Source organism: Siphateles boraxobius, unplaced genomic scaffold (genome assembly GCF_051911475.1).
Source record: "Siphateles boraxobius isolate OS27281-9 unplaced genomic scaffold, OSU_SipBor_1 48, whole genome shotgun sequence".
NCBI classification, from domain to species: domain Eukaryota; kingdom Metazoa; phylum Chordata; class Actinopteri; order Cypriniformes; family Leuciscidae; genus Siphateles; species Siphateles boraxobius.
This window is the reverse complement of record NW_027509119.1, coordinates 4,736,721-4,762,304: the sequence shown is the minus strand read 5'-3', so window position 1 is coordinate 4,762,304 and position 25,584 is coordinate 4,736,721. Positions and strand designations below refer to the sequence as shown.

Genomic DNA, 25,584 nt, shown 5'->3' with positions numbered 1-25,584 from the left:
TATAGCTGGCAAAGGTTCATAACGACACGTGAAATCTGAGTTCTGAAAACTTTGGTCATTGTCCTGCTGGAGATGTGGTGTGTAACGGTGTGTAGGAGTCTTCGAACAGCTGAGCTAACACAGACACGGGCCGGACGCTGCTGGCTCTTCAGAAACCTGGCGTCATCGGGTTCAAATCCTGCGGGATTCTAGGAAGCATTGACGACATTTCTAAAAAGGGACGAGTACTGTAGCCTAGTAGCACAATGATAAACAGTATAATACAGAGAATATTTCTGTATGCGTGCCCTAACTGTCCCTATAAAATTTTGACATCTAAAAATATGGATAAGACGGCCGATATTTTGACTGATGGACTTTGAGAAAATGGCACAAAAATTGTAGGCTACTGCAGTAATATACAAACAACACGGCTAATGTTTTTTTTTTTATGTTTTATCTTTTTGTCAATACTGATATTTTAATCACTACCGAATTGGAATCTTTAGTTCCATCAAACAATTTCTCCACTGTACACCATTATTTATGTCACCCACGTGAATCTGAGTCTGGAGGAACTGCTTACCTCAGTCGGACACATGGGTCTTCTTTCTAGTGGTTTGAGAGACGACAGACCTGTGGATCCCATTGCAGAGATGATTCAGGATGAATATGCATGCTTCCAATTACATCAGGAAATAATAAAACAATAGCACCGACTGTTATTCAGTCATACACTCCTTTAGTAAGCTGTGCTGTTGAGAACACTGAGATCGGGCCAGACAAGATATTGGCTGCATCCAAAATTACATACTTCCCTACTATATAGTATGCGAAAAACAGTATGTAACATTAGAGGTATGTCTGAATTCACAGTACTTAAAAGAGTAAAGTACCCAGATGAAGTGTGAAGTTTGCAAATGATGGACACTTTATTATCCCACGAGGCCACAGGAGAGGATTTGTGAATGGTGCTGGTAGGTCACATGATAATGACAACATGCCGAATCCAAATTACATTTATACTGCACACATTCATACCATACAGAACATACTTTTTTAGAGCTCGAAGTAGGCTAATTATTTATTTAAAAAAAAAAAAAGCACCTACTTAAGACAGTGTGTGATTTGAGACACAGCCAAAGACTTTACTGGTCATATAAGAGTACTGTGACACTACTTATACATTGCAGTGTTATTTTAGTTGTATTAATATTGTGAATTAGCTTTTATTTTTATGTAAATTTTGGTTAAAAAAAATTGTCATTTTGCTGTCCCTTTGTCATTTTAAATGATGGTATCTGTACTGAATACATTTCAAAGAATACCACAGCATTCCCATGGTAAATGTAAAAAAAAAAGCACGTGGTTTGGTAAAGAGAAACAATACAACGTGCATTTCCAGCAACGAATATACATATCAATTTATATGAAAAAATATACATAGACAAATCTCAGTAATTCATCATCATATTTATTTCAAGGTGTGCTAGAATTGTCCACATTAACTGTATTCAACAATAAAATACTAAACCTTTCAATCATTTAGATCACATAAAATGCATTTTACGGGTTTAGCGTTCTTAAAACATTTAATTATTTAATTCTACCTGTTTTTCAGCCCTGTCCCTGTATTCCTAATGATATACTTAGAAAAACAATGATTTGGTAAACAGTTGGTCTCATGTGTAGCTGATCTGAGGTAGGGCTGGTATGTTTTGTGGCACATTACAAATTTGATACCTGAGCCAGAAAGTAAAAAGGCACTGGTGGAGGAAAAAGTGCAGTGTCTTAAAAACCTTTAAGTAGAGCAACACATCCCTTTAAATAAATAAATCAAGGCGAAAGATGTCCCTTGACTCAAGTGAAATAGAAAAAATAAAGAGAACAACAGCAGACAGGGAATAAAAAACAAAATCACAATAAAAGGCTACAGTGTCTGTCGAAGTGGCTGTTTCCATTTAAGTCTTTAACCATAGCAGGGCTACATGAACCATGATTGGTCCACTTGATTGCACCACTTAGACATTATATTGCTTTTGATATGAGTTTCCACATTTGTGAGAATTAAGAATCTGGCACTAGACTTTCACTTTTATCTTAGCGAGTTCTTTTCCAGTAAACAGCAGCTACAATGAACGCCACTGCAGCGATGCACGACACGGTGCGCCATCTTGACACGCTGCGGAAAATGCCCTCCTGCAACACAGACCAGAGAAAGCATTAGATACACACTGCATATGAACACAAGACCTTTAAAGGTTGTATCAGTGATTTCTGGCCCAAAAATAAATGTCTAATCTTTCCTAACGATCCGCTAGCTGCCCGCCCCATAAGCGTGCCGTCCAAAAACCTCGTCTCTGTAGGCAGCCTAGGCTCTGAGATCTGCACACAAAAACAAATGGGTACAACCACCACTCAAAACCAAAATAAACAGTGTTCCAACCAATCATTGACAGGGGCGGGTGTTGCTCCGATTTCGCGTCCAGCCGTGCACGAGCGCAAAACCTCACAACACCCGCCCCTGTCAGTGATTGGTTGGAACACTGTTTATTTTGGTTTTGAGTGGTGGTTGTACCCATTTGTTTTTGTGTGCAGATCTCAGAGCCTAGGCTGCCTACAGAGACGAGGTTTTTGGACGGCACGCTTATGGGGCGGGCAGCTAGCGGATCGTTAGGAAAGATTAGACATTTATTTTTGGGCCTGAAATCACTGATACAACCTTTAATGACATCCATCAAATGAAGATTTTTTTTTTTTTTTTTTCATTGCATGGATATCGAAATGCTAAAGAGGTTTGAGAGTGACACTTGTGAATAATGACTTATATTAAGGGATGGGAATTGTAATGAATATAAAGGTTAAGTACTGCATGTATAGTTTCTGTGACGCTAGGTATTACAAAGATACAGCATATTTTACAGACGCCCCTTTTGCGCATCACGTGAACACTGATCTTACGGGTGCTTTTTGAAGGAATGTCTCAACAGGTAAAATTAGACTACTTTCAATAAAACATCCAACATTTTAGGAATACTTTTAGCTGTGTTGCTATGTGTCATCATGAGCAGTGTTGGGTAAGTTACTCAAAAAAAGTAATCCACTACTAATTACTACTTTAAAATTGTAATTTGATTACATTACTGATTACTGCATGTACAAAAGTAAACAGATTACTAATTACTTTCAAGTTACTTTGAAAACCTATTAAAACTACAAGAAAACACTACAAAGTGAAATTCAGTTCACGGCGGAGAGGGAGAGAGCGGGAGACCTTGCGTGTGTGTGTGTGTGTATGTGTGTGTGCCTCATGAAGCGTGTTCTCCGGTAATTCATTAAAGCACATGCTAATTAACTGACGCAGACGGCCAAACGTGATTAGAAGTGCATTTTACTAAACATCATTCAATAACTGTAATCAAATACATACATTTTAAATGTAATGAGTTACATTACAGCGGTATCACGAAAAGTAATTAGAATACAGTTATACCCAACTCTGGTCATGAGTAAGTAATTGAATATACAAACACTGTTTAGAGCGAAGGTGAGCTTCTCGCTTATAATAAACCCATCCAACGTATCTGCATTACGGGTTGCACAGACTAGTCGACTTCAATGCTCTCCCATGATGCTTTAAGCTTGACGTCGACTAGTTGCTGATCGTGGCCTATAGAGGGCGCAACAGCATAAGAAATCTATGAATTACACTTTTACGCTCCGTTTCCAACAGTTACCATGATAAATAAATGCATACTCTGAAAGCGCTCTACAATATATGTTTGATTATACCATCTGGCTGCTCAATATTTATCGGGTGAATGCACGCATTAAACAGCTTTTTGTACGAGTAAGTTAATCACTGTTCTAAACTAATATGCTGCTGCATTGTAACACACACACACACACACACACACACACAGTAAGAAGCTCACACATCACACGTACATAGAGCGAGCGCAGAAATGAATTTCTTAGTAACTAAAACCCACAGCTTCACTATTAGTAGAGAGATGCTGTCAGAAAGAATTCATTCACATGCAATCGCTCTCTCATTAATACATTCATATTTTTACTGTTTTACTGAACAAGCAGAAATCTGTGAGATATATAACAATCCAAACACAAAAGAATGGATTAAAATAAGCTGTTATGTAGGAGCACTGTGTCATACGCCATAGCTGTGAACAAGAAAACCTGCGTTCGAGTCTCAGATCGAGGTTCAGGATTATTTGTACATTAATGACGTCATCACCGACTAGCTGATGTCAACTTTAATCACATAAATGTCGACTTAAAATAATCTAAAGTCGTTAAACCCCTAATCGTCACTAGCGCATTTTTGACATGACGATATGACATAACACCAGTTAGTCTGCCTACACTGGACACAAAGTAAACATTATAAACTGGAACATTTGTCAGTCTGAATGGGTGCATGATGGTATTGAATGCACCGTTTGCTTTGACATGTTCATGACCTGTATAATCTTTGAAGGTTTAAATGCAGCAAATTTTGTCTTGCACTCCAGTAACCGAAATTGAACGTCTTTTCCCGTGTAACCATCAAACGCCTTCTGGCTCCGCCTGCTACAGAAGCCACACCCCCAAACTCACACTATAGGTTAAGCTGGAAAAGTGATTGACATCTGAGTGGACCGCTCTCAATGATTTGATGGTGCCTGGGAGACTCGATTTTTACACTTTGGGGGGAGATAAACCCATGAAGGGCATACTAATAGTAGTCAATAAACAATTAACTGGGTTAAGAGAATGTATTTAAAAATAAAATAAAAATCTTACATACCTCACCTATTCTGTTAACCTTTTAGTAATAATTTTTGTCTATGCAGTCCATTCTATATCTTTCATTCAATGTAAATACATATACACATTTCAATCTATAGGCCTATATTTTAACGTGTCAAAATCAGTGCACATGTGTGTAAACCTCTGAGTGTAATGTAAAAGAAAACATGGGATGAAAAATAGTGTAGTGCTGCTCATGTACATCAGCAGCATTTCAGAGAACTTAGGTTGTGGAGAAAGCTGAAGACTGAATGAACCGCATATATACTGGAGAAAAGTGTACGCCAATTACATACAGCATTATAACGTGATTTTAAAAAAGAATGGCTTTTCGTTGTTTGTGTAAAATAGCAATAATAATCTAATATTAATTGCAATCTCGAATCTATTAGCAGTTATTACTCTGAGATTTGCTATGTAGTACAGTTCCTTCTCAAAAAATTAGTTCATTATTTTCCATAATGTAATGATAAAAATTATTCAGCACACCAACTGAAATATTTCAGGTCTTTTATTGTTTTAATACTGATGATTTTGGCATACAGCTCATGAAAATCTCAAAAAATTAGCATATTTCATCCGACCAATAAAAGAAGTGTTTTTAATTCTTAACTCAACCTTCAAATAATTATGTTCAGTTATACACTCAATACTTGGTCGGGAATTCTTTTGCATAAATGACTGCTTCAATACGGCGTGGCATGGAGGCAATCAGCCTGTGGCACTGCTGAGGTGTTACGGAGGCCCAGGATGCTTCGATAGCGGCCTTAAGCTCATCCAGAGTGTTGGATCTTGCGTCTCTCAACTTTCTCTTCACAATATCCCACAGATTCTCTATGGGGTTCAGGTCAGGAGAGTTGGCAGGCCAATTGAGCACAGTAATACCATGGTCAGTAAACCATTTACCAGTGGTTTTGGCACTGTGAGCAGGTGCCAGGTCGTGCTGAAAAATGAAATCTTCATCTCCATAAAGCTTTTCAGCAGATGGAAGCATGAAGTGCTCCAAAATCTCCTGATAGCTAGCTGCATTGACCCTGCCCTTGATAAAACACAGTGCACTAACACCAGCAGCTGACATGGCACCCCAGACCATCACTGACTGTGGGTACTTGACAATGGACTTCAGGCATTTTGGCATTTCCTTCTCCCCAGTCTTCCTCCAGACTCTGGCACCTTGATTTCAAAATGACATGCAAAATTTGCTTTCATCCGAAAAAAGTACTTTGGACCACCGAGCAACAGTCCAGTGCTGCTTCTCTGTAGCCCAGGTCAGGCGCTTCTGCCGCTGTTTCTGGTTCAAAAGTGGCTTGACCTGGGGAATGCGGCACCTGTAGCCCATTTCCTGCACACGCCTGTGCACGGTGGCTCTGGATGTTTCTACTCCAGACTCAGTCCACTGCTTCCGCAGGTCCCCCAAGGTATGGAATCGGTCCTTCTCCACAATATTCCTCAGGGTCCGGTCACCTCTTCTCGTTGTGCAGCGTTTTTTGCCACACTTTTTCCTTCCCACAGACTTCCCACTGAGGTGCCTTGATACAGCACTCTGGGAACAGCCTGTTTGTTCAGAAATTTCTTTCTGTGTCTTACCCTCTTGCTTGAGGGTGTCAATGATGGCCTTCTGGACAGCAGTCAGGTCGGCAGTCTTACCCATGATTGCGGTTTTGAGTAATGAAACAGGCTGGGAGTTTTTAAAAGCCTCAGGAATCTTTTGCAGGTGTTTAGAGTTAATTAGTTGATTCAGATGATTAGGTTAATAGCTCGTTTAGAGACCCTTTTCATGATATGCTAATTTTTTGAGATAGGAGTTTTGGGTTTTCATGAGCTGTATGCCAAAATCATCAGTATTAAAACAATAAAAGACCTGAAATATTTCAGTTGGTGTGCAATGAATCTAAAATATATGAAAGTTTAATTTTTATTATTACATTATGGAAAATAATGAACTTTATCACAATATGCAAATTTATGAGAAGGACCTGTATATATTGCTTTATGTGAGTGTACTGTATGTATGCTATATACCCAACTTACAAATATATTTTTTATATTTATATATACTGGCCGATAATATAGTATAAATTATGCAACGATATAAGCAATTAAGCAGTTGAGATTTGTTACATAGCATATATCACTTTACCTAACTGTATTTATGCAGGTAAAGCTGGAAATACTTTCAGGAGTTGTAGGTTGGAATTATTTATTTGTTATGTGGTGATATTGAGGATTATGAAATCTTTAACGCTTTGGAATAATTTATAGCAATTTGGTGTATTGACAAGCCTAATGCCTGTTTCACACATACTCCGTGTACAGTGTGTGTATGCGGTACAGGAGCAGCACACGCTATAGTGATTTCACATATGCTGCGTTTGCATTGCGAAAACTTATCCGCGGCTGTCCCACAAACACAACTATTTCATTGCAAACAAAATCACTATTTTATTATCAGGATCTTTTATAAAAAATAAAAATAAAAAGTTGCCAGCATTGCGATTCTATTTGTACACAGTAGTTATAGGTCTACACTTTTTCACAGATGTATTCACGTTTAAACTTGATAAAAAAAATAAAAAAACGTATTATTCAATGCATTACTTCGATATAGATTTATATATTAAGTTGCAAAACATTTAAACGTACTTATGTTAATATCGCAAACATTTTAAAATTGAAACTTACAATTGACAAAAACAGCCGTCTCTCATACCTTTTATTTTGTATTTAACTCTTTATACAAGAAATATTCACAAAGAACTTGATTTCCACCTCCACGAAGAAACGAGTACCATCCATCATGTCGGTACCGTGTAGTTTTTCTTGCTTAAACCCGGGCTTAAAGTAAAAAAAAAAAAAAATGACTGACTGTTAGGAACACAGTTCCCTAATGTGCAAGCCATAGTGGCAAGGAAAGAAACACTCCTCCGCCGGCTATAGTCAGTAATTAAGTAGATATGTTACTACACTGATTGAATTGTAATATTGGTGGCATATTCCCCTGCAGTTCAATTACTAAAATGCTAAACAGCAGGTGCCTGAACCTCCTCAAATCCCCAAAATAGAGGGTCAAGCACACAAGCGCCACATCTCCTCCCTCACTGGGTTTGCATTCTTCAGGCTCATGCTGCTTAGTGCACTGTAAATATTGTCACATGTTTAGTATATGGCAGTTTCTCAGGGCCACGGTACGCTCCCTAACTCCCGAGTGTTTGAAGTCTGAACCCAGCACCCCACATTCTGCTTCCTTTATGATCATATGTGTGCTATTAAACTTGAGTGGCCCCGGGAAATGCAGCCAGCCCAGTGGAGGCTCTGCAGAGCACATGTAAACCACATCTTACTGATGTATGAGAGATTAAATGCAAAAATAGGCATTCTTGATATATATTTTCAAGATAAAGAGGTGTAAGAATCAAATCATTACTATCTAGCCGTGTGCCACTCTGGGTCAGTGGGTTTGTGTGTCTGGGTATTTCTAGACGGGATGTGTCTGGGTTTGTGCTCATGTACTTCCAGGCTCGAGTGGGTGCGTTTCTCTCCATTAGTGTGTGTGTGTGTGTGTGTGTGTGTGTGTGTGCGTGTGTGGTGGATTTGTCTGGCTCGACCTGTGTGGCTCCACATGGGTGGCCAGACAACACATACAAAAACAGCAACTTACCCATCCTCCTTGCTGTCTGATCCAGGCAGAAATGTTTTCCTTCATAAACCGTAAAACCCAGCTAATGATCGTCCTGACGATTTCAAAGTGGTTCTGAGTCAGGGCCTAGAGGAATGAAAAGTAATCAGGTTGTAATACATCTGTATTATCGAAAAAAGTAGAGCCATCCTTAAAGGGATAGTTAAAAAAAAATCTGTCATCAATTATTCACTCTCATATGTTCCAAAACCATAAGACTTTTGTTCATCGTTGAATCACAAATAAAGATATTTTTTAAGGAAATCTGAGATATTTCTGTCCCTCCACTGAAAGTCTATTCACCCAATTTGCTGACGGTCGTAAAATATATCCATATTAATCAAGTGGTTTAATGCAAGTCTTCTGAAGAGACACAATCGCTTTATATGATGAACGGATTTAATTAAGGCTTTTATTATCATACACTGATCAGCGAACATGCATAAAGCCCTAAAATATGGTTAATGGAAGCTCAAGAACACTTGCTTGATGCGTGAAAATAAACCTCATTGGTTCTTGCTGAAGCTCAAACGTGCTGCGTAACACGAAAATGAACCTCATTGGTTCTTGCTGAAGCTCAAACGTGCTGCGTAACACGAGAATGAACCTCACTGTTCTCGCTGAAGCTCAAACGTGCTGCGTAACACGAGAATGAACCTCATTGTTCTCGCTGAAGCTCAAACGTGCAGCGTAACACGAGAATGAACCTCATTGGTTCTTGCTGAAGCTCAAACGTGCTGCGTAACACGAGAATGAACCTCATTGTTCTCGCTGAAGCTCAAACGTGCAGCGTAACACGAGAATGAACCTTATTGGTTCTTGCTGAAGCTCAAACGTGATGCGTAACACGAGAATGAACCTCATTGGTTCTTGCTGAAGCTCAAACGTGATGCGTAACACGAGAATGAACCTCATTGGTTCTTGCTGAAGCTCAAACGTGCTGCGTAACACGAGAATGAACCTCATTGGTTCTTGCTGAAGCTCAAACGTGATGCGTAACACGAGAATGAACCTCATTGGTTCTTGCTGAAGCTCAAACGTGCAGCGTAACACGAGAATGAACCTCATTGTTCTCGCTGAAGCTCAAACGTGCTGCGTAACACGAGAATGAACCTCATTGTTCTCGCTGAAGCTCAAACGTGCAGCGTAACACGAGAATGAACCTCATTGGTTCTTGCTGAAGCTCAAACGTGATGCGTAACACGAGAATGAACCTCACTGTTCTCGCTGAAGCTCAAACGTGATGCGTAACACGAGGATGAACCTCATTGGTTCTTGCTGAAGCTCAAACGTGCTGCGTAACATGAGAATGAACCTTATTGGTTCTTGCTGAAGCTCAAACGTGATGCGTAACACGAGAATGAACCTCATTGGTTCTTGCTGAAGCTCAAACGTGATGCGTAACACGAGAATGAACCTCATTGGTTCTTGCTGAAGCTCAAACGTGCTGCGTAACACGAGAATGAACCTTATTGGTTCTTGCTGAAGCTCAAACGTGATGCATAAAACGAGAATGAACCTCATTGGTTCTTGCTGAAGCTCAAACGTGATGCGTAACACGAGAATGAACCTCATTGGTTCTTGCTGAAGCTCAAACGTGATGCGTAACACGAGAATGAACCTCATTGGTTCTTGCTGAAGCTCAAACGTGATGAGTAACAGGAGAATGAACCTCATTGGTTCTTGCTGAAGCTCAAACGTGCTGCGTAACACGAAAATGAACCTCATTGGTTCTTGCTGAAGCTCAAACGTGCTGCGTAACACGAGAATGAACCTCACTGTTCTCGCTGAAGCTCAAACGTGCTGCGTAACACGAGAATGAACCTCATTGTTCTCGCTGAAGCTCAAACGTGCAGCGTAACACGAGAATGAACCTCATTGGTTCTTGCTGAAGCTCAAACGTGCTGCGTAACACGAGAATGAACCTCATTGTTCTCGCTGAAGCTCAAACGTGCAGCGTAACACGAGAATGAACCTTATTGGTTCTTGCTGAAGCTCAAACGTGATGCGTAACACGAGGATGAACCTCATTGGTTCTTGCTGAAGCTCAAACGTGATGCGTAACACGAGAATGAACCTCATTGGTTCTTGCTGAAGCTCAAACGTGCTGCGTAACACGAGAATGAACCTCATTGGTTCTTGCTGAAGCTCAAACGTGATGCGTAACACGAGAATGAACCTCATTGGTTCTTGCTGAAGCTCAAACGTGCAGCGTAACACGAGAATGAACCTCATTGTTCTCGCTGAAGCTCAAACGTGCTGCGTAACACGAGAATGAACCTCATTGTTCTCGCTGAAGCTCAAACGTGCAGCGTAACACGAGAATGAACCTCATTGGTTCTTGCTGAAGCTCAAACGTGATGCGTAACACGAGAATGAACCTCACTGTTCTCGCTGAAGCTCAAACGTGATGCGTAACACGAGGATGAACCTCATTGGTTCTTGCTGAAGCTCAAACGTGCTGCGTAACATGAGAATGAACCTTATTGGTTCTTGCTGAAGCTCAAACGTGATGCGTAACACGAGAATGAACCTCATTGGTTCTTGCTGAAGCTCAAACGTGATGCGTAACACGAGAATGAACCTCATTGGTTCTTGCTGAAGCTCAAACGTGCTGCGTAACACGAGAATGAACCTTATTGGTTCTTGCTGAAGCTCAAACGTGATGCATAAAACGAGAATGAACCTCATTGGTTCTTGCTGAAGCTCAAACGTGATGCGTAACACGAGAATGAACCTCATTGGTTCTTGCTGAAGCTCAAACGTGATGCGTAACACGAGAATGAACCTCATTGGTTCTTGCTGAAGCTCAAACGTGATGAGTAACAGGAGAATGAACCTCATTGGTTCTTGCTGAAGCTCAAACGTGCTGCGTAACACGAGAATGAACCTCATTGTTCTCGCTGAAGCTCAAACGTGATGAGTAACAGGAGAATGAACCTCATTGGTTCTTGCTGAAGCTCAAACGTGATGCGTAACACGAGAATGAACCTCATTGTTCTCGTTGAAGCTCAAACGTGATGCGTAACACGAGGATGAACCTCATTGGTTCTGCTGAAGCTCAAACGTGCTGCGTAACACGAGAATGAACCTCATTGTTCTCGCTGAAGCTCAAACGTGATGCGTAACACGAGGATGAACCTCATTGGTTCTCGCTGAAGCTCAAACGTGATGCGTAACACGAGAATGAACCTCATTGGTTCTTGCTGAAGCTCAAACGTGCTGCGTAACACGAGAATGATCCTCATTGGTTCTCGCTGAAGCTCAAACGTGATGCGTAACACGAGAATGAACCTCATTGGTTCTTGCTGAAGCTCAAACGTGCTGCGTAACACGAGAATGTTCACACGCATCAAACAAGTACGGTTGTGCTTCGGTTTACCAGATTTGAGTGCTCTATGCACATTCACTTATCAATGTTTATTCATGAATAAAAGCCTAAATTAAATCGGCTCATATTAAGCAATCACGTCTCTTTAAAAGACTTAAAGGATTAATCCGCTTAATTCATATGGATTTATTTTACGATCTGAAAGCGTTCACATATGCTGCATTTGCATTGCGAAACTTATTCGCAGCTGTCCCACAAACACAAGAGTTACTCACTATTTTTTTATTTTTTTTATTCAAATCACTATTTTTATTATCAGGATCTTTTATTAAAAAAAAAAAGTTGTCAATATTGCAATTCTATTTGTACGCAGTAGTTATAGGTCTACACTTTTTCACAGATGTATTCACGCTTAAACTTGATAAATAAAAAATGTATTAGTATATAGATTTATATATTAAGTTTAACATTTAAACGTACTTATGTTAATATTGCAAACATTTTAAATTAACACATACAATTGACAAAAACAGCCGTCTCTCATACCTTTTCTTTTGTATTTAACTCTTTATACAAGAAATGTTCACAAAGAATTTGATTTCCACCTCCACGATGAAACGAGTACCATCCATTACGTAGTGTTGTTGAGGTACAGTGTAGTTTTCCTTGCTTTAACCCGGGCTTAAAGTAAAAAAGAAAAAATGACTGACTGTTAGGAACACAGTTCCCTAATGTGCAAGCCATAGTGGCAAGGAAAGAAACACTCCTCCACTGGCTATAGTAAAAAAAAAAATAATAATGAATTAAAGCTGCAAGCAGCATTTATCGGGGTTCAAGCCTTTAAGGCCTTTAAGCACATAAGCATTAGAGACATTAAGTCTATAAAATGATATGCATTACGTGATTACCAAGCCGTAAAACTCGTTAGCGTCAAGTAGTGGCCGATTTCTTTCAAAATTCTTACAGACCTCTAGGGCCATGAGTCGAACATGCCCATCGAGTTTCGTTCCGATCGGCCTTCGTTAACCTTGTCTTATAGGTGCTCAAACTTCATTGGCCGATGGACATGGCACCTTGGACCAAGACACTGTATACCAATTTTCAAGTCAATTGGACTAACTGTCAGGTGGTCATAGCCCTTTTTATGGTTTTTTATGTTATAGCGCCACCTACTGGTCAGTCGCCATTGATTTTTTCACTTGACCAAAGATTAAGCTTGAGCAATTTTGTCCTGCCTAAATCGAAATTGGAGATATACATTTAGTCCAACCTGAGCCAAGGATCACAGTGGTGTAAAGAACCTTGATGCTAAAGGCTGATTTATACTTCTGCGTCGGACCTACGCCGGAGCCTCTACGCTATACACTACGCGTTGGTTTTCATTTATACGTTGTCCGCGTTGACGCGCAATTACACATGCAGAGGGAACATGTGAAACCCGAGGGAGGAGTTCTAGCAGAACAATCACAGCGCTTGCGTCCGCGTAGAATTGACGCGTTGTTACATTTTTGGAGAGGTGCACGTCAGGGTAAGCCGAAGGGTACGCCGAAGGGTACGCGCGATACGCACAGCCTACGGTGTAGGTACGGCGTAAGTTCGACGCAGAAGTATAAATTGGGCTTAAGTCAAACGGTCTAGGAGTTATGAGCAATTTTGTACTTTTGGTTGCTGTAGCGCCACCTATGGGCCAATCGGTGTCATACTCTGATAGGTTGTCCCCAAATTGAGGCCTACCATCTGGCCAGGTTTCACGTCTCTAGCACTTATGGTTTGGTCTGCACGATGCGTTTTACAAATCCTTACAAATACAATAGGGTTTCAGCACTAAAGTGCTTGAACCCCTAATAAAAGCCTAAATTAAATCGGTTCATATTAAGCAAACATGTCTCTTTAAAAGACTTGGATTAAACCGCTTAATTCATATGGATTTATTTTACAATCTCTTTATGAAAGCTTTGAACCTTGGGTGAATAGACTTTCAATGGAGGAACAGAAATCTCTCCAATTTAATGAAAACTATTTTCATTTGTGTTTTGAAGATTGGCAAAATCTTACGGGTTTGAAACGAAGTGATGGTGAGTAAATGATGCCAAGTTTCTTTTTTGGGTGAACTATCCCTTTAATAAATCATGAAGATTGCAGTGATGGAGTTTTTTTTTATTATTATTTCCTTTTCCTAATTAATAATCCAATGCCATTGACACTTTGATTGAAGAACAAATGGTGAGTTAATTGTTTCACATTTTCAATTGAAATATTTAAAAGGTAACAAAATAAATCATGAATACCACAATGCCGTAAAAAAAAAAAAAAAAAAAAAGAGTTTTAGAAATGGGAGTTTTACCATGTAAATGAGCTTGTACGCGAGGTGAAACAGAGCCACCACGCGTCCCCAGTTGATGCCATCATCAAAGATGCTCCTGGCCACCGTCATGAAGACGTCCGGAGCGCAGTTTGCTTGAACAGTGCTGATCAGACTGTAGGGGAAGAGAAGTGTACTGTATGTTATGGGGTTCCCAAACTCTACTGCCCTACTTTTTTGAATAAAATACCATCCGTATGGTAAATGGAGGAATCAAATGGAAATCATTTGGTTATGACAAAAGATCGTTATCTTGTTCTATATTGCACACTGTTCTTTCTTCCTCCTGGTTTAGTAACCAATCCTAGATTGTGAAATTTCAAAACCTGACTCTGTAAACACCATACAACTAAAATATTGGGGCTTTTTCTGCACACCAGTTAATGTGTTCGTTGTGACACTGAAACTAAACCCAGCCTGAAAGTTTCTGCTACTGTATAGCTGTATTTATTTTTCCACTGTAATTTGGGTTTAACCCTTCAAAAGGTTTGGTTTGAAGCATGGCTTCCTAACCCAGCGTTAAAACTGCCCTTGACCCAGGGTTTAAAATTATGTAAAACAAGGATTAAGTGGAGCGCAAAAAAAAAAAAACCTGTCTGCTGAAATTCCAAGGAAAAAGATTTCCCCTGAAAAGAGAGAACACAATAAGAACATCATCACTAAACATAAATTAAGCATAAAAAAAACAAAAAAATTTTGATGTTCTACTTTCAGACGAATGTTGCTAAAAGATCGGTGTGTATGATGGCTTCTGTAACTTTTATGACTAGCCTAAAACATTCACAGATTTCTGCAATCTTTAAAGTGCCGTCATTCAGTCTTTTGTTCCTCATTAAGTGGTTTCACTCTTAAAGAAAATTGTACTTTAGAATTTTTTTTTTTTAATGATCTACACCCACATGTGATGAAGACACCTAATAAAAGCCATTTCAGATGTTCAAGATCACATGACCAGTCAAATACTTTTTCCTTTTATCCTGATAACATACTGTAAGGAATCAATTAATCATAGCTGGCTGTAAATAGAGCATTTCTACAAAAGTCTGAAACTGAAAACGTTTGCTTAGGCGTCAGCTTAAGTCGCAGACGGCACTGCAACATACAAAAATGAATGAGTGCATCTTTTAAGCAAAATCGAAACTATTGGTTTAAATACTTAATATTTCAGTTTCTATTGCACAAGAAAAAGATACAGCAGAAGATACATTCATACTGTGCATTTCATTTCCGGGCCAACTTTAAAGTCAAAAGTATATAATGCCATTTACAGAATTGTGAGATAAAAAGACGCAATTACCTTTTGCCATTTTTGGAGACAAACCTTCATATAAAACTGCAAAATTCTCAGAATGATCTCTTTTAAGAGAAAATGCTATGCGTGTAAAATTACTAATATTACTATGTGTAGTCATTATAATTGAACTGGACAAGTGACTATTAGCGCCACAGTTCACTCCGTCTCTCACAGAAAAAGCACACAAGTTGTGAGAAATCAAGATTAACAAAAGCGTGACAATAAATACAATGTCTAGCAATCACACAAAAAAGTATCCGTGTTTTTGTTAAATGATATATTGATTTTTTTTATTTATTATTATTCTTTTGTGGCCCATAAAAGAAAGAAGGGCATACAGGTGAAACTCGTAAACTTGGAATATCCTGCAAAACTTCATGCATTTCATAATTTTAAGATTAAAAGGTGAAACTAATACATTTAGTATATATAACTATATTATGCATGATTCAACTTTTCAGAGGGCCGACATTTCTGTATTTAAAATCCTTTTTTTTAATTGATTTCATGTAATATTCTATTTTTTGAGATTTTGAATTTGGGGTTTTCATAAGCTGTAAGCCATAATCATCCAAATTATAACTTTTGCACGATATTCTAATTTTTCGAGTTTCACCTGTATAGCGATAGAACAACACCAGAGTAATTTATGACATCATTTTCATTTTAGGGAGGACTATCCCTTTGAAGAATTATCAACAGCTATTATTTTAGTAAAGAACAGTTCATGAAAACTCTGGAATCAAAAAAATTGTTTAATTGCATATATTAAAGCCAGTTTCTGTTAATAAAAAGAAGTTTGAACAGCAGAACATGCCAAAAGATAAACTGCATTATAAATGTCTGTTGCAATGTTTAATATGACAATAAACATCATTTGGTTATATTATCCAGGACCGGAATCAAGAACCACTGTTATAGCTTATAAGACAGGCTTTTGAATATGTTGATGGCCTTCAAAATTTTTGAGGACCACTGGATTAGATACTTAAATTGTGAAACCTCATATATTCACAAAAAGACAAATGAGCTGAAACAAAACGAAAAACTTACTGTTGAAGCTCAGCATTCTGGTTAAGGCCATCGGCTATCTTCAAAAGTTGACCTACAACCTCTTTGATATGAGGATCATCTCCCTCCTGATGTCTTCCTCCTAGATCCTCGTGGCTCACATGCATAGATGGATCATCTACAGTAACTCGCTCAATAATATACCTACAAGTTAAAAACCAAAGCGCAGTAACAGTGAGAGAGATGCATTCATTCACACAAATGCATGAGCATATAATACATAACATATACAGTCAAACCAAAATGCATTCAGACACCTTCAACATTTCTCACATTATCACAGTTTATTCGCTATAGTGTAATAAAATATGACAAGAAGTCAAGAGTTATCAAATCAGTTGATATTTCACTGGTTTTGTCCATACTACTATTAGACTGTCTCACAAATTAATTATGTTGAATATCTGTCAGCTGTTAAATTTAACTACACTATTAGATAATGCCAATTTAGCTCAACCAATTACCAAGCAATGCTTCATTTTGTTCAGTCTGTGGTGTGAAACATCACATTAGCAATTAAAGAAAAAACACTTCAGCAAAACATGTTCAGGTCAAAGTGTCTCAATAATTTTTGGTCACCAAATTTTTATAAATGTTACTGGTAGTCACTGACTGTATGAATAATTTTGGGGTATAATATGTCACAGTTTACTTTATTTTGCTATCCTCACTTACATAAATGAACTATAGTGTCATTTTTTTTTTTTTTATCAAAAATGATACTGGTGTCTGAATAATATTTGGTGGCGACTGTATATGAAATTGAGGATTGCATGAGTTTACCCTCTTAGCAGAACAGCACCCTGCTCAAGGATTACATCATCCACGACATCTGCAAATAAAGAATATTAAATTGAGTTCATGTGAACAATAATCTTCATAACACTGTATGATAAAAAGGAAACACGGTCAAAGTACAGGAAGCAATCTTTGTATTCCTGGGCGTGATAATGGGGTGAGCTGGTATTATAAATGTGGTGAACCCTGACCTCCCAACTTCCTTTTTTGATACTGGCTGGTTGTGCCACTGGCCACACCACAAACATTCTCATAAACCTAAGTTCCTGTCTTCTTGTCAACATCTTGTTTTAAAGTTTGGTGGTTACATCTCATCTCAAATAGCTTTAAAACATACATTTTAATTTAAAGAATAGCCCTTATTTAAAGGCATATTGACCCTTATGCTTGATGTCCTTAGTTTCTGAATATTATTAAAGTGTCTGAATGTGAATTCGTTGTAGTGTGCGTTTTGCTCACAAAGGACTAGAACGATTCTTTAAAGTAGGGGTTTTCAATCTTAGATGCCACAGACCTCAAAATATGATCAATCTTCCTTAAATGTACTATAGTACTGCACTATAGTTTCTACTAAATGACTGTAATGTTAGATGTATTATTTATTTATATCAATTCATCTATATTTTAATAATTTATTTATAATTTAATGTCTAAAAAGAACAAAAGATAGGCTTGACTCTGACTGGTTGAGCCTTACTCTACAATCATACACCTGTGACATTATTACATCAGTATTGTGTGTCGCTGCAGTTATGCATTTCAGCAAAAATTAACTGTTTATTATTTATATAATGAAGTATGAGTGGCCCCTGCTGGAGTTATGTTGCATCATTCACCTTTAATTCTGAGACTTCATTCATCATTCACCTTTAATTCTAAAATGACCTTCATTATAGGATGAGCCAATAGCATTCGAGTGCGAGATGTGAAGGAGAATCTGATTGATACCAATGCCTCCTTTTCATGAATTTTTTACAAGATCTGGTTTTTGGGTAAAAATGCTTATGATGCCTCAACAGTATTTCTAGTATCTTTGGCCCTGTTTACACCTGGTATTAAGATGCGTTTTGGTCGATCGGATCACAAGTAGACGAGGGTCCGAGGGAGACACATTCCCGTTTACACCTGTTTTTTTTTTAATCCGCCTCTTTTTTAACCACTTCTGTCCTGATTTCTTCAAGGGGAGGGTCTGTGTGAGTAAATGTAGGGGCTTTTTCAGATCCTTCGATCTAATGGACAAAATAAGCTTACGCAATTTACGTATGAACGCGACCAGAGACGACAGAAAAACACACAGAGAGCATCAGCTTTAGTTTCTGCTCTGACTGACGCAAGACCAGCCGAACGCTGTGAGTGTGTGTTAGAAATCAGGAATGGTGGGAGAACATTGTGTTTGGTACGTTTTTCATCTTCAAACCAAACTTGGGTCTTCACTCGACAAAGTTGAAATCCCGTCTGGCTAGAGCGCATCCCATAATGTTCAGGCATTGCAAGCCCGTAGGCAGGGGGGGTTCGGGTGGTTCGAACGAACCCCCCCCCCACGCTGCCAAAGGTACAGAAATTAAGTCGGGTTTTTTTCATGTGATAATTGTCATCGTTTTAATCAATGCTTGTGACAGATATTCTGGGTTGCTGTTTCAAATTAATATGATTGTAGCTGAACGTCTGTGTGTGCCGCGCGTGCAGTTCAGAGAGAGTTCTCGCCAGGGGCGGAGTGGCAATCGGGAGAGTGGGGACTTTTCCCGGTGGGCCGGTAGTGTTTTTCAAGGCCACGAGGGACGGTCTGATATTAGTTATACATTGCAGGTTCTGAGAAACACCATCCGGCGGCCTGGTGTGCGGCCGCTACTCGCTTGTCAAACTGTGCAGCATCTCTTACTTAACGCGTAAATAAATGCATCGATCCACCTATTTTTGAGGTCTTAACCCTCTACCGCACGCATTATGATAGACCTATAGAAAAAAATATTTGACTCTTTTTATTTTCTTAGAATGGCTTAACTTGTGCTGTAAGCTTAACAAGTGCTGTAAAAAAATGTTTTACTTTTTTTTAATTTTAAGGTCCTTTATGATATGTTCCCATACGGCGACAACGTACAACAGTGGAATTTTTAGAGAAAAAAAGCCATTTAAATTAGTGTTTTTTTCCGTAATAGCCTACAAATGCATTGGCAGTATGACAAGCCGTTTTAACTTTAATTAATTTCCAGGATACTAATTTTTAATATCAACAATTAAATTTTTACTAGGTAAAATGATAGTTATTGATAAGGAATTAGATTTCTACTATAACAATGGCAATTTTTGATATCAATAATTTAATTTTCACTAGTGACAATGTTAATTTCTGATATCATGAATGTGAATTTTAGACATTTTAGATATCTAAAATAATATTGATATCAGATTTTCAGATATCAAAAATGATTTTTTTTACTGGTAGCAATTCAATTGTTGATATCAAGAATAGACATTTCAACTAGTGACATTTGAATTATTGATATCAGGAATTAACATATTTACTAACAAAGAAATGATTGATATCAAAATTATATTTCTACTAGTAAGAATCAATTATTGATATCAACAATTGATTTTGAATGGCAGCCTATGGTGACATTTTAGTGAAAATACAATTATAGATATCAATAATTCATATCCTGGAAATGAATAAAAGTTCAAACAGCTTTCCATATTGGCAGTCCTTAACCTATGACTAATCAACATTATATCACTAGCTAGCATTAATGTTGTTATTGCTACAGCTTAACAGATTGCAGCTGACCTGTCTAGCTAGCTAAACTATTGCAATAATGTCATTCCACTATTGTACAGTGTTGCCGCTTGGCAACACAGACATTTGATCGATTTACCAAAAACTGATTTCATAAAAACTTTTTTTTTTGGTGAATATGTCATCATAACTTAACTGAGGTGATGTTTTGATTTTTTTATGTATGTGATATGGGATGGTCCTTGTTTGTTACTGACGTTCTGGATTGCTTTCAGCAACTACAGACAAGAGACGGCAGTCTGTCAAAAATCGCGCCACAGAAAAAAATTGCATGTCATGTGACTTGACCAAAGCACATCATTTGCTAAACTAAGGTCTTCTCATTCCAACAAAAAAAACATTAGAATGTTTTCTTAAAGGAACATTGGCAATGAAATGAACACAAAGAGTATGTTGTGGTAGAGGGTTAAGTGGTCTAGTGGTAGATCTTTTGCCAAGCGTGTCAGAGGTTACGGGTTCTAATCCACACTCGTATAGTTTTTTTTCTTTTCCTTTCATCAAAACTGAATATGTTCATCAGTGGTTATATACAGTCTATATCAAGCAGGGACACGTTTGTGTGCATTTTATTTTGTGATTTCACCGGAATGAATAGAGAGTCCCCGCAACGGCGATAGATTGAAGCGAGCGTCTGAGTGAAGACTTCATACAAGAGAACACTGTATCCATGCAACCGATCGCCACGGCAACGAGTGCTCAGCTCGAGTTAAAAAACAACACATTTTTGCGCTAGATCTCTTATTGAATTGATATTAAATATTCAATTAAATATTTAATTGATATTAAATAATATCAATCCTGAGAAAAAGTGGTGGGACACTACACTGGATCTAAACAAATCAATCTAACCATAGATGTGACCAGTAGTGGTGGCTTTCTTAGTCTATTGAAAATATTTTTGCAAGGGTTCTTGCACATTTTTTATTTTATTTTTTCCCAAAAAATACCGGCCAGTGGTCTGCGAAATTTCCCGGTAGATTTTTTGGTCCGACTCCGCCCCCTGACAAGAATGCAGTAAATATTTTAGGTGCATCAAAAAGCGTGCTCGTTAACCAGCAGGCAAGCTAATCCAGCACAAATTAGTAGGGCTGCACAATTAATCCAATTTCTAATTGCGATTTCGATTACGGATGCCACGATTACGTAATCGTTCAAAGGCGCGATTACAAAAGAAAATCCACTCTGCGTGTGTGTGTTAAGAGCCTAATTAAGTTATGAGCTATTCACCAGGAATATCGCCATTTTGTTACATTTCGAGTAAATTTTCTACTCAAAATGACACATTCAAACACAAAACCGATCCATCAAATGTTACCGTCATTGTGTATTGTCTACCAAGTATTGAGGTCTTTGCATTTTCACATCATGCTTAACATCTGACATGATGAAGTATAAATTTCTTAGATGCTCTAAGTAAAACACATACTATAAATGACTGGTATAATTCAATAAAATTGTTTGAGTGAAATGTAATGCAAAGGAAATTTCAACTAAATTGATATTACTCAACCTTTTACAAGCCAAGTTAAAATTACTTATTTTCTTTGTTACTTTCACTTAACTAGGTTAAGTAAAGTTTACTTAATTCCATATTCCAAGTAAAATTTAACTTAAAGATTTCTAATTAAAGCTACTGATGAATATGTTTAGGTTTTTACTTGGCAAATCTTTGTAAATTTACTAGCATTTTCTGAGTGGAAAAAGTTGCCTAGCTTTTTTCAAGTAAATCCTACTCCAAACTTTTTTCAGGTTATCAACATTGTATTAACAAAAACTAGTTTGGGACTGCTATTTAATTGCTTTAGCATAGTCCAAATGTTTTTCTTTACTATGAGTCATTCTTACAATTAATGTGTATGTTAAGTAAAGGGGGACAGTACTTGTGTGCGTGTTAACAATTTTTGTGTAAACATGTATTATAATATGCCTATATATATTCAATGTAAATTGTGATAATCGTAATTAATAATCGCAATTACAATTTCAAGGGAATAATCGGCAATTATGATTTTTCTCATAATCGTGCAGCTCTACAAATTAGTGCATAAAAGGTCAACAAAATGAAGTATTTGAACCTCATAATTAAATACAAAAGGACGAGAAAAACTGCAAAAAGGTCGACTTTTTGAAAAAAAGAACCCCCCCTTTTAAAAGGCTGGCTACGGACCTGCGCATTAGATCAGTAGACGGTCTTTTGTGGCTGTTTGAACACATTCGATCACATGAGCGTTTACACTACGAAAACAATCTGGTTGAAAGTGGACAAGCTAAAAAACGATTAAGACCGTGTTTACACCTGAATAACATTGCCTACTTGTGACCCGATTGACTAAAATTAATCTTAATATCCGGTGTAAACAGGGCTTTAGTGCAGGCTCACACGGACATTGAGTGGGACAAGTCCCCTGCTATTACATATGGCCAAATTGCACTCCAGACACACACCGCTCTGTTAGTTGTCTTCCTAATTGTGCTTGAGACAATCAAATCAAAGAAGGAGCGCTTCAGTTTTAAAAGTGAGAAAGTGTGAGGATAGTCACAAGTAAACCTAATATTTATTTGACAACTGTTAAACAACTGGCAGAAAACAACCTATTTTTAAATTGAAAATACAGGTTTTAGTTTGCGTGATTTATGTTATTCATATCTAATGTGACGAGACATGAACATATTAGACCAGTGGTTCTCAACCTTTTTGAGGCCATGTGACTTTTCCAGTCGTTCATGATTAACCAGATAAAATATTTTAAAACTTGACATAACTAGATTTTTTTTTTGGTAATAAAACTGCTTCGAGTTATAGGAATTACATTTTTTTTTCATTAACGTTATGTCTCCAAGTCTAGAAGGTCTAGGCTTATTTCTAGACAGTGGAAATCCTGGTTCTTTTATTTTATGTTCATTTTAAATAGGAAAAAAGCTTTTGTTGAAGTGTTGAATTAAAATTTGAATATATATTTTTGCTTATTTTAATGCTCGTTTTGTCTTGCATTTGTGGATCATCTAAGTCCTCTTGAATGTTTGCTAAAACCCCCTGCTTTAGGAAACCAAAAAATAAATCAAAGAACTATAATCCCAGCCTCTTACTCATCCATCTTTGGTGTCTCTGACTGTTTTCACTGGTTTAGATCTTATCTCTCTGATCGCTTCCAGTTTGTAGTTTCAGGTCTGAGATAGTCTCTGTTCCCACTGGTGTCCCTCAGGGTTCAATTGTAGGCCTCTTACTTTTTAGCATTTATATAGGCCCTGTTTCCTCTTGGATTGCTCTTAACATCACTCTGGCTTAATTATCACTTCTATGCAGCTGATAATCCGATGAACACTACTTGCCTAATGGTGTAAAAAACGAGGGTCACTGCACAAATGAAAACAAAACTATTATGACAGGCCAGAAAACCCCAAACACGCCCCGATATACGTCAGACACTATTTAGGCAAGTATGACATCAGAGGAAGTTCCATAAAACAAAATGAATTATATTTTAATATGCAAGCGATAATTGTCTGTTTCTTGCTCATTATGTTTATTGCTCATAATCTGACTGGTAATAAAAACATAAATCTAAATAGGAAGTTGCATAATAATTTAAACGAACCGTCAGAAGCGGATTATAAGGCTAAACACGAAATACAATGAACTCATTTAACTGAAAATCACCATATATCATCAATATTAAATTAGTCAGTCTAGTATTCATCCTTATTAAGATTCAGAGTCTTCAGTTCTAGTCAGGTCACCGTCGAAGAAAACTGTGACGTCACGTCGTTCAAAAGCTGAAAATGCATGGCTAGTTCACAAAACTCACTCTAATTCGTTTAAAAGTTGTACCTAGTCTTACCTTCACCACCTGTTGCCCCCCTTAGCTCGTTTTCGTCTGTCCTCTCCCCATTGTTGGCATCTGCCATGGTTTTATTCCGCGCAAACACCGCCCGGCTCAACTAATAGCTTTGCTAACTAGCCGGAGCAGCCTAACAATGTCTGAATCCGCTAAATTCACAGTTTCCAACAAAACACAACATAATCTAGTCGCGTTATCGACGCTGGTGTTTATATGTCCTCTTCGGGAGTACCATTAGAATGATAAAAACATGATGTGAAAGTTTTTAGAAAAGTGGTCGAAAGGCTTTAAGAAGAGCTCCGCCAATCCATAGGAACGCGTTAAAGCCGTGGGAACAACGCGGAAATGGAGATGGTGATAATAATGCGATAATGCGAGCTTGTGCCAATACTAAACGACAAGCATTCATCCTCCCGTTATATTACTTGTGTTACACATCAGTCAAGATGATGTAATTCTGTCTAATCACTCATTGTGTAAGTTGTATTTTCTTGAGTTAGAAAAAAATTCAGAACATTATAAAGCCCACAGAAAATAAACAGGGTAATTTTATTAGAATCAGGATGATATTCAATGTCATGGTGAATCTTCAAGTTAACAGAAAAAAAAATCAAATAAAGATAATAAAATTACAGAGATAAATCATAATACAATATACATAGCCTACGACAAGATAACATGCATACCCTAGCCTATACAAAAATTATATATAGGCCTACAGATACAATTATGCAAGGGAATATGAATAATAGTGTGCTGTCCTATTGTATGTTGGGTTTTTTAAGCATAGATTAACATAACTGAGTCTTTATTTATTAATTCATTCATAAAACAGGGTGTGAGATCCATCTATCCATCTATCTATCTATCTATCATCCATCAATGCATCCATCTTTTTTATTTATTTATTTTGGTTGGTTGGTTGGAGATTCATCTTTATTAACCCCCTGTGTTTTGCATAAGTAGCCGATGCTGGACCACATGTTTCCTCTTCTGAAACAGTGAATGTTTTTCAAATGTGATCTGCTATTAGAGTCTATAGACTGTAACGAAAATATGCACCACCAGATGTCACTATCAGACTGAGTAAAGGCGAGCATCAGCGTCCGTTTTCTAAAATAAACCGATAGCCTTTAGCAATCTGAGCAAGGGGATAGGTCAATTACAAAAATATATGCACGTATTGTTGCCAAATTGCATGTTTTTATTTGTGAGAGGCCGTTCCCATTTTCCCTTAACATTACAGAAAGTAAGACAGTAGCTTTCCACTTTGGAATAGTAGGCCTAATTCATCCCATGTCATGACAATTTCTTCCTCGCCTCTACAGGACCAGCGCTCTCATAATAAACCTCAAGCTCCTTTTTGAACAAAACCAGCCCTGCCAACTATGGATTCATTAGCCAAACCAATGCACTCAGTTTGAGTAGAGGCCTGGATGGGTGTGTCTAACCGCTAGATTACCAACACAAAAGAAAGATGATAGCAGTGAAGGAAAAGAATCCAGCCTTCCCACAACCTGTATGCTGTAAGAACATCACCTTTCATTTAGACTGGCCACATTCCTGGTCAGCTTTGTTTTTTATTTGTAACATTTAAAATGTAAAGGCCTACTTATTCTAACCTTGTCTAG

The 25,584-nt window shown here is 37.8% G+C and overlaps 1 protein-coding gene across 1 annotated transcript; it reads right to left on the bottom strand.

Moving 5' to 3' along the window:
* Positions 1 to 1,433: 1,433 nt before the first annotated feature.
* LOC143710646 (apoptosis regulator BAX) lies at positions 1,434 to 24,416 on the bottom strand. The gene is made up of 6 exons (XM_077201639.1): positions 23,954 to 24,416; positions 17,306 to 17,354; positions 16,505 to 16,666; positions 14,140 to 14,272; positions 8,447 to 8,551; positions 1,434 to 2,178 (listed from the first exon to the last, which is right to left on the bottom strand). Exons 1-6 carry the CDS (start codon positions 24,018 to 24,020, stop codon positions 2,080 to 2,082), a joined length of 615 nt encoding a protein of 204 aa, XP_077057754.1. The 5' UTR covers positions 24,021 to 24,416; the 3' UTR covers positions 1,434 to 2,079.
* Between the last annotated feature and the right edge of the window lie 1,168 nt (positions 24,417 to 25,584).

Coding starts and splice junctions, on each gene's coding strand:
- LOC143710646 (XM_077201639.1), bottom strand. CDS start 24,020: ATGGCAGATGCCAACAATGGGGAGAGGACAGACGAAAACGAGCTAAGG. Junction 17,355..23,953: donor GGGGGCAACAGGTGGTGAAG/GTAAGACTAGGT, acceptor CTTTATTTGCAG/ATGTCGTGGATGATGTAATC. Junction 14,273..16,504: donor CAGAATGCTGAGCTTCAACA/GTAAGTTTTTCG, acceptor CTTCCCCTACAG/TCTGATCAGCACTGTTCAAG.